The sequence below is a fragment of the Limanda limanda genome, chromosome 21 (genome assembly GCF_963576545.1).
Source record: "Limanda limanda chromosome 21, fLimLim1.1, whole genome shotgun sequence".
Lineage (NCBI taxonomy): Eukaryota > Metazoa > Chordata > Actinopteri > Pleuronectiformes > Pleuronectidae > Limanda > Limanda limanda.
In genome coordinates, this window is record NC_083656.1 from 3,387,458 (window position 1) to 3,401,487 (window position 14,030).

Below are 14,030 nucleotides of genomic sequence, written 5' to 3' on the forward strand. Positions count from 1 at the left end.
GGTGCAGCTGCATGGCAGCCACTTCTCCACAGCGCTGCCAGTCAAAAACACCCCTATAAATGCTATTGTGCTCACCTGATTGATCTTTCACGGGCCCAGGGCCGGCCAGACGACCCGGCCTCGGAGGGGAGCGGCGAGGAATGGTCGGAGGAAAAAACAAGCGAGCCAGTGTCTGTGGCGGCGGAGGTTGGGCCGCAGGTGGCTCGGAGGCACGCTTGGGTTGGCTCACCCGCCGGCGTCAGATGCCAACAGTGACATTTCCTGACTATGGCTCTACACAAGCAGGCATCCCAGCAACGGTGCCGTGTCCTGGGGGAATGAAGAACAGGCTCTGGGCGGATGCTACAGCACCACAGTCAAAGGAGGAGGAGATGTATGGGAGCATGCATTAAACATGAAACGTACACACTCTCTCATAAACACACTAATAAAGATCTCTTTCTGTGTCACACACAAACACACACACACCTCCAGCGAAGCCTGTCTGTGGCTGGGGGGGGGGGGGTTGGGGGGGTTCAACCGAGGCGAGTCTGTCTGTCTGGGGCGCTGGCGGGACAGTGCCAGGAATTCCTCATGGGCGGTGCACGGGCCGGCTGAACCAGGCAGTGACAGTCCGCTGCACCGGCCTCGGGGGGGGGGGGGACTCTCCTGTTAACAGGCTTTCATGTGGACAGAAGCGTCCACACGTCCACGTTTTCATTTAAAAACACATCAACTCGGCCATGGATGCTGCTCTCTGAGGCCTGGAGGTGTAGAAACCCTGGTGGTCCTGTTCAGCTGCATTTAATGGGCAGAAACAGAGATGCTTTTTTTGATATTGATTTTCTATTTTATACTATTTCTATTTTATTTTTTACTTGAGCATTGCTAGAAGAGAGAGCCTGTGACTCAAGCATTTCATTGCCAGCGACTGCTTAATGTTATTGTTGTGCATTCGATAATAAAAAATCTTGAATTTGAATCTTGAAAATGCTGGGAAACGGTGACGTAGAAACTTGTTTGGTCTCTTCAGTCTCATCGTGGCCTTCGCTGGTTCGTCAGGCTTCGGTCACGTGACGACGAAAAACAAACGTGTAAAAAACACAACATGGATAATCAATACCAGGTGTTACTGACCCTGAAGTCTTTGCTAACAGATGTTGTGCAGTTAAATTCTGCATTTAACAATCATACGACTGTTTTTACAAAGTGTTTTAACGCCCTGAACGATCGGCTCTTTCCAGGAAGGTCACGAGTTTTACATAATCCAGCTTGACCTTTTGGAGGAAGTGTTCTCTGCGTTTTAAAAAACAAAAGTTTGGCTCTGCTGTGTCTGGAGTTATTTTCAGGTTCGTATTGTTCCACCTCGGTTCTGAACGCAGGCAGGACACCAGGAAACCCCGGGGGGTCCAGGTTTGGCAGAGCGGTGCGGTAAGGATGTGAGAAAAGTCGTGTGTGGGAGTTGTCGATTATTGGAACTGGAACTGGAGCAAACGAGTTACAACTGCATGTGATACAATCGCACAAATCCACACAGACACCACACAATAAATGTTTGCATTAGGAATCAGTTTCCAGTCCACGTGGCGCGTGAGAGAAGCGGCTCTTCCTCCGCCGCTCGTCGCACAGTCCAAACAAACCAGGCCTCGGGCCGGAGAGCAGGTCCTGTTTGTTTTCATGGTCGCGTGACGCCCCCCCCCCCTCACCGGCGTCCACCACCAGGACCGGTGTCATGCATGTGCACTCGGTGTCACATGGTCGCTTCCGGTTTTATCTGCGTGTGGAGACAGAATGTTTTTTATGTTTAAACCTAGATCTGTGGGTGCTCTCATCCATCTTGTTTCCAGAAAGTTCTCGACCTACTAAGCACCGAACTGCACACACACACACACACACACACACACACACACACACACACACACACACACACACACACACACACACACTCACACACACACACACACATTTGCATTTAGCAGCTAACGAGTCTGACTCATCTCTCAGGATTCGGTGAGAGAGAGAGTAACTGGAAAGAATGAACAAATAAATAAACGTTACATTTTCATTGTGCGGAGGAATTTATAGGTTTGCACACACATGGTCTGGTTTGTGTTTTGGCTTCGCTCGGCAAAGCAGAGCAGGACTTGTTATGGGAATCTGTTACGTTCCCAGCAGGGTCAGAGCCATTATATGTACACACACACACACACACACACACACGCACACACACACACACACACACACAGACACACACACACACACACACACACAAACTATGGAGGAGATACGTTTATGAAAGAAGATCTGAAAAGCATCAATGCAGAGGTGGATAAAATCACATACACAAAAAATGCACTTTATTTATATCATAGAGTCAAACTGATATTTAAAATCTTGAAATTAATATTTTCAAAGTTCATTCTTCCTTTCAGACAGGACCATGGACTGTTTTTAAAAATGGACAATGTGACAGCTTCCAAAAAGTGAAGCCAAATCCTCTTGATCGCCCCCTGATGGCTGACTGCAGTATGACTACATTTAACATTTTTATTAATGTTTCTAAAAAGACGGTTTCTGTCATTTTAGTTCCTTTTCCCACCGATGTTCAAAGTTTCCATATTTCTAAAAGGTTTGGTTTTATAATCAGTTATTTGCTGCTGTGAAAACGAGGTCACGATTGACACCTGATTGGTCGAGGGCGTGTATCACCGCGACCTCGCCATCACGCCACCACCCCCCCCCCCCCCGATCGCTCCTGTGCAGATTCTGCCTCCACATGACATCATCCACAGCAGCGTTCATACCCAGGATAATTTGGCTTCCTCTCCGAGCAGTGGGAGGAAGTGAAAGATTCATATTCAGATACAGTTTATGGAGGAAAAAGACATGGAATACACTTATGCATGTTGATTCAAACGTGGACATGGAGTCTTGAAAAATTGAAAAATGTCCAATTCAATCACGGCGGAAGATGAGTCATGTGCTTCACAACCACTAACACGACTAATGGACGTTAGACCGAGCTTGTTGTTGTCAGTCAGCGTCGGTTCTGTCAATAGTTCTGATGCAACACGAATACGGGGAATCTGGATCATGGATTTTGGGTTTTAAGCTGTTAAAAAGGAAATCTGTAAATATGGAAAGCGACCAAGTGGAAATTAATGAGTGAAACAGAATAAAATAGCAGCACCTAATAGGATGAATATTAATTGTAACTAACTAATCCTATGAATAAGAGAACGTTATTTTATCTAGGCTTTTGATTTGATTGATTGGAATTTAATTTAATTTATCTGTATTTGTATAATTATGTCTTTATTTACTTCCATTTATTCTTATATTTTTATATATGTATTTTTTTTTTTATTATTATTTTATTTAATCTTATTTAAGTTATTTAATTTCTGCCTCTTTTTCTTTACCCTGAATGTTTGATTGTGGGTTGGGGGTAGTTCATAAACGTTTGTATGTTTATAAATGTTTGAATGTATGTTTCTTATATGTAAAACTCAATAAATATATTGTTAAAAAAAAAAAAAAAAAAATCTGTGTTAAAAGCGGAGTTCTCTGGAGTTGAAGTGGGGAGAAAAGAGTCGTTACTGGATGTTCTGCCTCTTCCAGTAAGTCCCCGGGTTTGTGATGCCCTGGTTTTCTAAACAAAGATCTTCACGTGTTTATCAGTCACCATCGGTTCTTATCAGGGGCGAGTGAGGAGAAGGAAGGAGGAGAGAGAGAGAGAGAGAGAGAGAGAGAGAGAGAGAGAGAGAGAGAGAGAGAGGAGAGACGGAGGGGTGGCTGTCGACGAGCCTGTCGCACCTCACCCTCCCCCACAGACGCCTCGGCCTCGGGCTCCTTCTGTCTCCTCACCCCCCCCCCCAAAATCCCACCCCCCTTCACTCACTCACTGTCATCATCCACTCCTCGTTCTCCTCTTTGACCTCCTCCGTTCTCGTTCTGTCTCCTAAAGACTTCCCACATCTTTTTGGAATATATAATCTCTCTTCATCCAAACCTCTGTTTTTCAGACACATCTCGCTCTTCACGACCTTGAGAAGCAGCTGGAGCCAAAATAACATTTCTAGAAATTAGTACATAAAGCATTAAGTACTCAAAAGGCACTTGTGGCAAGAATGAGTGTTATAATATCAACAATTACTATATATTATATCACCTCAATATTAACGGCTATGACCCACTTCAGATTGTCCAAAACATGTCCTTGTTCCTTCATTCTCATATTCATACAGACGACATTGGTCTTCAAATATATCTCACTGTCATCATTCACTCCTCTTCTCCTCTTTGACCTCCTTCCTTCTCGTTCTGTCTCCTAAACACTTCCCACATCTTTCTGGAATATATATTCTCTCTTCATCCAAACCTCTTCATCCTTTTTCGGACACATCTCGCTCTTCATGACCCGGAGGAGCAGCTGGAGCTATAATAACATTTCATCCGTCCATCAGGCGCAGCCAGCGTTGATCAATAAGCACTCTGACTCCTCCACTCCTCCTCAGCATCGCTCCGAACTCCAAACGTCTCCCCTCTGTCTCCCTCACTACTTATCTCTCTGCTGACAAAGCTGCATTACAGCTCTGGCTGGAGGACTATTACAATAGATTTCACAATGCATTTCACTACAGTGTGTGTGTGTCTGTGTGTGTCTGTGTGTGCGTGTGTGTGTGTGCGGGCTGTAAATGAAATACACAAGAGCAGATCTATAACCTCTGTCTATGTTCTATCATTTTTCAATTCGTCCTAAAGGATCTAAAGAAGTTGTAAATCATGTGAACAGGCCGCAACAACACGGCTGCGTCAGCATATTAGTGTATATGTGTGTGTGTGTGTGTGTGTAGGTGTATGAATTGTGTGCGTATTAAACACGGCCTGTTTCTATTGAAGGTGTCAACCGCGTGTGAATTAACAACACGTGTGCTTCTGGAACACGTGGCGGGTTTCAGAAGTCCACTTTCTTCATGTTGGATTCTCAGACGTTAGAACAATTGGTGTTTATGTTCAGGTTTTACTCGTGTTGTGGGGACGTGAATGTGTTTACACAATCACATGGTGGGGACATGTCTTCCTCATGCGGAGAAAAATCGTTTAAATTCGTGAATACAAGTCCTACGTTTAGGTTTAGGTTTAGGTAAAGTTTAGGTTTAGGTAAAGGTTAGGCAACTATGGTTTAGGGTTAGGGTTAGTCCACTTCCTGGACTAAGTAACCAGTTTTTCTCTTGTAAACCTTTCAAGATTCAAGATTCAAGATTTTTATTGTCAAATGCACAGAGATAAAATGAAGCAGTCGCTGGCATTGAAATACTTGGGTCACAGGCTCTCTTTAAGCAATGCTCAGTAATTTCAACCCCAAAAAATAAAATAAAAATAGAAATAGTATAAAATAGAATAAAATAAAATATCAATAAAATAGAATATCAAAAATTTAAAATAGAAAATAAAAACAATAGTTCAATTTGTGCAGTAGTGCAAATATTCAAATATGCTTATTACATTGCTGGTGCAAATATGCAAATATGCCAGGGTGCTGGTTTGGTGGAGTTATTGCAGTTCAGAGGAGTTTAAAAGTCTTATGGCCTGGGGAACCTTTTTGAGAACCTTTTAAATTCCAACTGAAACCCTTTAAGAAGTGCCTCACCCCAGTTTGGGAACCCGTGTGTTGGCCTTTAAGGTTACAGCAGAGTTTATATAGTGCTTTAAATGTAATAAAACAAATACTAAACAAGTCTAATGATCTACTTTTGTTTGATATCCACGAGCCAAACTGGCTGATGTAATATTTATAGCCTCTTGTGAGCATCTAAATATCATCAAGCAGGAAACGACATGTCGAGCTTCACCTGTTCTGGAGATTAAATCAGATATCGACAGAAAGAGGAGGAGGAGGAGGAGGAGGAGGAGGAGGAGGAGGAGGAGGAGGAGGAGGAGGAGGAGGAGGAGGAGGAGGAGGAGGAGGAGGAAGAAGAACCTTCTCTGCTGAAACCCAAACTCAGACCCCATCACTACTTCAGTTTCCTGTCTCCCTCCTTTAAGAAAACACCCCCCCACCCCCCCCCACCCCCCCGTGGCTTCAGCTCGGTTGGATTTCAATAAGCAACGAGCATCTCTCAGCGTCCGGCTCTGGTGCTCGGAGGAGAACTTCACGTCCTGAGGAGGTTTGTGTTCATGTGGTGAAGAAACCACAAGAATGTGAGAATGCATGTTCCTGAGGAGATTCACGTCTGAGCTGGTGCCACTGCTCCTTTCTCCTCCAGGAGGTGCAGGGAGCTGGTGCCACTGCTCCTCTCTCCTCCAGGAGGTGCCACTGCTCCTCTCCCCTCCAGGAGGTGCAGGGAGGTGCAGCTCCCTTTTCCTCCGGGGTTGAAGGGAGCTGGTGCCACTGCTCCTCTCTCCTCTAGGAGGTGCAGGGAGCTGGTGCCACTGCTCCTTCTCCTCAAGGAGGTGCAGGGAGCTGGTGCCACTGCTCCTCTCTGCTTCAGGAGGAGAAGGGAGCTAGTGCCACTGCTCCCTTCTCCTCCAGGAGGTGCAGAGAGCAGCTCCCTTCTCCTTCAGGAGGTGCAGGGAGCTGGTGCCACTGCTCCTCTCTCCTCCAGGAGGTGCAGGGAGGAGGTGCAGAGGAGTCAACCACATGAGGTTATGTGAGTTTGTTCGAGCAGGAGAAGAAGAAAAACATGTCAGGACTTTTCTTGCCAGGGCAGGTTTTTTATGAATGGAAGTTTTTTTTTTTTTTTTACTTCCTCTGCTAACTTTCCCTCTCTCTCTTTTGCCCTCTCTCTCTCTCTCTCTCTCTCTCTCTCCCCCACCCCTCCTCTCTTTTTTTTTTTTTGTGAATGAAAAACAACTGGAAAATCCAGTATAAAAAGAACCACAGTGTCCGGGGCGGTGATTGGCTGCTGTGCCTGCAAGCTCCGCCCACGGTTGCTAGGATGTGGATTCCCGGGCTTCTGATTGGCTCCCGGAGGTGGAACCGAGACTTCATTCATAAGTCAGTGTAGTCATGCGGACAATGGGGAAAGAAATTTGAGCCCTTGAAAGAGGGAATCAGCCAATCAGGAGCCTCCTCTGGGCCGAGCTGGAAAAGCAAGCCCCCCCCTCCCTTCAAAATCACATCTGATAGAGAAATGACAGAACAGCTGAGGGTTATTAAAAAGTAACAACACTTTCATAACCAACACATTCAGTCAATAACCTTCTGGGTTTGGACTCGAGTAACATCTGGTTAACCCCCCTCCCACACACACACACACACACACACACACACACACACACACGTTCAGCTGCTTCCGAGAGGAAAGTGGAGCAGACGTGGCAAAGAGCCGAAGAAGAAAAAACGCAAATTAAATAACGCGACACTTCACGTTGTGTTATTGTGTTATGTTGTGTTGTGTTGTGTGTTTAACGCCTGGGACGAAACCTGCTGCGCAATAAACCAAAAAAGGAGCAAAAAAGTGCGTAAATTTGTGCGTAAAAAGTGTTTCCACCTGAGATTCCTGCAGGTTGGATTTGTGTTGAATCTCTCTACACACACACACACACTCAGACACACACACACACACACACACACATACACGGGGGGGGGGTTGTAAAGAGGGCAGCAGCAGCAGCAGCAGCCCGCTGGGTAATCACTCGCCATCACTTCCCCTCTCGGCACATTTTTTGTGAATGGAGCTCATTATGCATGCAGCCTCCTCGCCGTTCCATTCACCACGCTGCGCTCCCTCCTCTGCGCGCACGGCTGCGTGCATCTCACTCACGGCTCCAGCCTCAATGACCACAAACGGTTAACGGATGGATTATAAGATGGATGCATATTTGGACCAGCAAGTGCCTTACACTTTAGCAAATGTACGTATGGATTGAACTCTTCTTCTTTCTCTTGTGTGTACTTTTCTTAAAATGCGTGTGTTTGGAGGCGCAGCGCAGGCTCGCGGGCTTTTATCCGGGTCGCGTCTGCAGGAGTTGTGTTTCCTTTTCTCTCGTTTTGATGAAATACGCGATGGTTTCTCCACACAAAGTCAAATCTCCACTTTGAGTTGTGTTGTTTTGTGTTTGTGTCGGAGGGTGAAGAACGCGTGCCAAGCGGCCACTTTACGCGTTTGTTTTTCCACCGATCCACGCAACTGGGAAATGTGTTGTTGTCCACGGAGCCCTACAGTTCACCTAGTCGTGTCCCAGTACAGATTATTATTATCAATCACTCTCCTCTCGTATTAATCCCGGTTCAGATCTCAGCCTGTGCTCCGTGGAACAGTCAACATGGCATTGTGTTGTTTTCATGGTTCCTCTCCTGCTGGAGTCTCGTTTCTCACTTTTCCTCTGTGGCTCTTTGCAGAAGTCGCAGGGCAATGGGCCCCTGAACAGACTGTTGATGGCAGCGAAGAGGAAATACATGGACACAGAATTACCCCCTCAGGAATCTGAAGGTAAAAGAAGTGAAAGTCTGGTCTCATTGCATGTGTACAACCCCTAAAGTCTTATTTCTCTGCTTCTGAATATCTAATAACCAGGGTTGTGATGTGTCAGCTGTGTATTGATCTGTTTCCTTCTCCCTCTCCTGTCCAGATCTCTTCCAGGATTTAAGCCAACTCCAGGAGACATGGCTCACAGAAGGTGAGCGCTGGCCCTCAGGCTGATTCTCCTCTTGATCTGTGCTTTGCTGGGATGATGATGCACCATGTTTGTGTTACTGTCACCAGAAGGTTGAGGATGTGTGTGTCTGTGATGGGAAACTCCACAAAGTTTCCCTTTGTCAGTGAGGTGCTGTCCTCCAGGAATAAAGATGATATGTGAGTTTTGTTCCTGGAGCTTAAACTTTCTGACGTGTAAACCACAGAAGAAGAAGAGGCCAGAGAGAACTCAGACGGGACAGTATGAATCAGAATCAGAATCAGAAGGTATTTATTGCTAAGTAGATTTACACCTACCTGGAGTTTGCTCTGGTTATTGGTGCATACAATGAACATAGAAACATAAAAACACAATAAATACACCACACATAAGAAAAACAATAAGAATAATAAAAAAAACAATATATATTTACTCACTATTTACTTCTTATTTACTCACTTTTTCTAATATTTATACAATGTAGCATTTATTTAGACATAAACATATCTATATAAAAATATATAAAGTAAAAAGTGAAATGAAAGAAGCAAAACAGTGAACAGTGTCAAATTGCAATGTGCAATGTAATGCAGTATAATATAATATAATATGCGGGTGGGGGGGGCCTGTTTGCCTTGTGTCACTCAGAAGACACATAGCGATGAAATGAGGTCCCGTCTGAGGCAGTTGTCGGCCTGTAGACTTGATAAGTGCAACGATGACATGAGCCCTAATGGAGTAATTATACTGTATGTCCAGAGAGAGAGAGAGAGAGAGAGAGGGGTGAGGGTGGGGGGGTGGGGGGAGAGAGAGAAGAGCACCAGTCGTGAGTCATGACGCCTGTTTGTGGTTCTGACCTGCAGCACAGCAGCGGCAGGACAGTGGGTATAAACTGGAGGATTGCACCAGGAGGTGTGAACTCTGTTGTGTCGGCTGCTTTGATCTGGAGCTTTAAAGAGGAAAATCTGACATTTATATTGTAACGTGACTCACATGAAACCCCCCTCCACCCCACCCACCCCCTCAATTGATCCTGTTTAGAATCCCCCTCAGCTCGAAATGTGTTGATCTGACGCTCACTGAGGTCAGGAGGTTATTTTTCACATTGATCTGGTTTAAAGATGTGGATGTAAAAAGCAAAGTTGTGACATCGGGAACTGGTTTGGATTCAGTTTGGGCTCAAGATGTAGAAAGGAAACGTGTGGACGTGCGAAATGAAACTTTTTATATTCAAAACTTTGTAGAAAATTAGTGAGAAGAAAGTGTAGAAGCATTTTTTGACTGTTTTCAATTCAACTTTATGGAGAAAAACATCCGATACAGGTTTGTGATTCAAACCATGTTTTTCAAATTCATGACCGAAACTTTCCAACTCTTTGTAAATGGCGTTTTAATGAAGTGCATATGGGTGGAGCTCTTTTCTTATTGCCACTGTGAAATTTCATAACATTTCTAATCATGAAAATTGCTTGTGTCACCTTTTTTTTTAAAGAACAGTACAGTGTTGACTTTGAGTCACGCAGGCCACTGAACAATAGGGAAGTTGGGGAAGTTGCATTTGTCTTTAAGGCCAGACAGACATTTAAATAGAGCCCACTCCTCAGCTCAGCTACTGTCTATGACCAAACAACACTGTATGCATGTTGGCCTTCTCCCCCTTTTCTCATGCGGCGTCAAGAAAACCGGCAAGTTCACTTCACACCAAAGTCTCACGCAGACAAAAAAAGGGGCAAAAGAGCCGAGGAGCCAATAAAACCACAACAATGGGTGTCGCTTCAAAGTTGGAGGCTTTTCGTATTCACAGGTTTGGCTGTAAACGCATCAAAGGAACAAACAAGTTCCTCACTCACCAGGAGTCGGAATTTAATAATCCGGATACTTTTGGTTTTATTTGCTGAAGGCGTATCGGCCTGTGAGATTTCTGCCGCCCGCCGACGACAGCGAATTTGAATAAATGTGTTTTGTTTTCCCAGTAAGTTGATTTCTGTGAATGATCCATAGAATTCGCAGAAGTCGGTTTTACGTGGAGGTTCTTAATAAAAACTTGATGACGGCGTGTTTTGGGGATTAGTCACACTGTTGTGGTTAGTTTACTGAAGACATTTGCTCTTTTTTTAGAGTTGTGTGTCCATTCACCTCAATTCAAGTGTTGCAAGATGTGCGATCAATTTGCTGAACAATAATTTGATCGTTTGGATAGTAAAATATGGATCATGTATGTGTTAACACATCTTTTCTCACGTGATGTCTTTCCAGCGGTATTGACCGTCCCATCCTGTACGATAATTTGACTGAAAATACGATAATTTGAAGCTTCTGGTACAATAGATCAAGATTTCCTATATGACAACGATGATTCTATCGTGTTTTTGAGGCAGAAGTAGCCTGTTCAGTCAAATCCTGGACAAATGAAAGTAAAACTTCCAAAAAATAGTGAAGAAAGTAAATACAGTATATGTATTTTTTGTTTTGGGGGTTTTATGAACCAGCTCTTTAGAAGAAAACCTCCTGTTCTGACTTTGAAACCCGACCTGAAGCTTATTGTCGACTCACAGTGAACACAGCACAAACACAAAAAAAGAAAAGGCAGGACAGAAAGATGGAAGTGTAACTTTATCAAAGTGTTCTTTAACCCTAAGTACGGGCTTGTTTTCAGCTTCCCCGGCTAAGACCTCTCCTTTCCTGCTGCATTAATTAAAGACCTTATCATGACTGATTGCAGTTGTGAGGGATTCACCCAGATTGTAAAACCTGGTCGGCTGGAGGGAGTTTTTTTTTTGTTTTTGTTGCCACAGGAGAGCGGAAGCGAGAGAGAGAAAGAAAGGGTGAAGCACTGAATGGCAAGAGTTCAGGAGCCTGTCACATCTTGTCTCATTTTGGCCTTTAGGTTTATACGACTGAGGCGGCTTGGCTCCTCCCAGGATCTCCTACCGGGGAGTTTAAAAAAAAAAAAAAAAAGTCATTCAAGGTGCCTGGAAGCATCAGGAGAACATGCGCCTGTGCTCGTATAAAGCCACTTTCCTTCTTGTGCTGACTTGCATCTCAAAGCCCCTGACGAGGTGTTCCTGGAAACAAATCAGATACACATGCAAGCGGAAAGTGCACAGACACAAACACACACACCCACCCACGCACACACAGACACACACACACACACACACACCGGGGCTCGGGCTGATGTCTGGTGGTCGTCATCCGTGTTCCTTCTCTCCTGCGTCCTCGTGAGGTCCGGCCTGTTCCATCCTGGACATGTTGAAACTAGTGGAAGTGATTGATTGCTGGATCTGCGCAGCTCCACGTCGGCCTCTGCTCTGTCTCATGCTGCAGTTTAATTTCTGCATCCCCCCCCCCCTGAGGCTGGGAAGGCTGAAAAGTTAAAAGGGGGGTAATAGTATTACGGTACAGCAACCCACAGGATGCGGCGTTACGTAAAAAGAAATCAAAGTCATTTATCTGAACATGCTCCCAAACGTCGTCGTCCGGTTTCCTCCGCACAGGAAGGAGGAGCGTGACGACAAGACAGTGGATCTGAATTTCTTATTTCCTCTTTTTGTCCTCTGTGGATGTGGATGTGTGTGCGTGTGTGTGTGTTGTGTGTTGTGTGTCTGGAAATTGCAGCAATAGATGTAGAGAGAGGCCAGTGAGGTTGAACTCTGGGTCAGATTTGGGTTTTTGGGTGAGGTTCCAGTGCAGAGTCGGAAGTTCTGCACAATGTGGTGCCACGCTGTTGATGTAATGATATCCACCCGCTTCTCCCCTTTGACTTTGATTGTATCATGATGTAAATGGGACTTTCAGGCAGTGGAAAAAACTCCAATAATCTGCGGAGATGGGTTGACGCCCGATTTAAAAACGGTTTCTCACCCTGGTTCTGCTCAGGTCTTTAAACCAGGGACAGAAAAAGTGATGCCTTCAAGCTCCTGCTTCTGTGGGTGAATCCGACCTTCTCGACCTAAAGTAAAGGAATTAACCTTCAAATGATTTGGGCTTCTAACTGATTTGCATCCAAAGATCACACATGTGATTTCTGTGGTGGAACCGTCATGTTGCTCCGCCCGGGCGCCACTCCTCACTTCAACCTTTCAGAAATGTTTTCTTTGCGTTCTTTATATATTTTTCTATACACACAATGTCCGACGCCTATTGTCCAGATATTTTCCAGAGTTCATGTCTGAATCACAGCTTCACAAATAACCGGTTTTAACGTCTCAGAAGGAAGGAAAGTCCCGACTGTTTTCCATGGAGCACTTTTACCTTCGCTTTTTCTTCCTCTATCTCACTTCCCTCCTGGATGACGTCCTGTGTTCCCGTCTAGTTTGACAATCATCACATGCAGCGGATGAAATCCAGACTATTTATCGGTGTTAGACACAGTCCCCAACGCTTTGTGTTTCTACTTCATCACACCACTTGACAGATTTCCTCACTCGTTCAGCCAGAACATCCAGTTCAGGCTGTTCACACGTCTGCGCTGGAAACTGAAACCGGTTCCCAGCGAGTGGCGCAAACTTGACCGTTAGCACGAAGACGCCTCATTGGTTTGAGTGGACGAGACAGATATTTACATATATACTAATAAAGGGAAATGACTGTCCTGAAGCTGGGGATCAACTCGTCTGTTTGCTTATTAAACAGTCAATGTCTGACATGGACTCTGGAGAATATCTGTGAAATTGGGCCTGGATATTTTCTGGACTGGATACAGATCAGGAACATTGCTAGAACATTTGTGGGAGGGGCATGCAGGAGGCAGGACATGGCGTAGAAATGTCCAAGTTGACGTTTGTGTCTTCTACGTGTCTTTTTCATCGGGATATATTTGTAATTGTGTGTCTGAATCATCATCAACTCGTTTTATGTGAATTCTCTGGACACTTTCCTGTTGTAATTACTCTCTCGGATATTTTGTTACGACCATATTACTCAGGGGGCTGACAGGAAAAGTTCCAAAAATATCTAGAGCCACTGACTCCACACAAAGCAGCGTTGGTGTCTATGAGAACATCTGCCTCTCCGTTCATGAGCTCCGTGTCCTCGTGTATTGATCGAAGCGCTGGCATCAGAAATCACGAAGTGAAGGTCGCCTCAAGTCCAACGAGCTCTGACTCCGATTTGAAGGAAGAGAGAAAGACAGATTGAGTTAAGAGGCTTTGTCTAAAATATAATAATAATGTTATAAAGTTCTGGTTGCTGATTTCTGTCTTCTCATTTCAGCTCAGGTTCCGGACAGTGACGAGCAGTTTGTTCCTGATTTCCATTCTGAGAACTGTGAGTACTTTATTATTTATGAGCTCTGTCAGCGTGCACATGTATGTTCTCATGGTCGCTAAGTGGGTTTGAACGAGAAATCTGATTTGCTGACAATATGTCGTTTTACTCTGTCATCTATCGATGTGTCACAGCTGTGCATGGACAGTTTAACCCACATC

General features: G+C 44.8%; 1 protein-coding gene across 1 annotated transcript in view; it reads left to right on the plus strand.

Moving 5' to 3' along the window:
* The first annotated feature begins 7,675 nt into the window (after nucleotides 1-7,675).
* etv4 (ETS variant transcription factor 4) overlaps nucleotides 7,676-14,030 on the plus strand; it is a 34,154-nt gene continuing 27,799 nt past the window's right edge. The window contains exons 1-4 of the mRNA XM_061095551.1: nucleotides 7,676-7,839; nucleotides 8,327-8,417; nucleotides 8,557-8,604; nucleotides 13,816-13,869. Of these exons, the coding sequence (XP_060951534.1) occupies nucleotides 7,783-7,839; nucleotides 8,327-8,417; nucleotides 8,557-8,604; nucleotides 13,816-13,869 (250 nt within the window). The 5' untranslated portion in view covers nucleotides 7,676-7,782. The remainder of the gene's footprint in view (nucleotides 7,840-8,326; nucleotides 8,418-8,556; nucleotides 8,605-13,815; nucleotides 13,870-14,030) is intronic.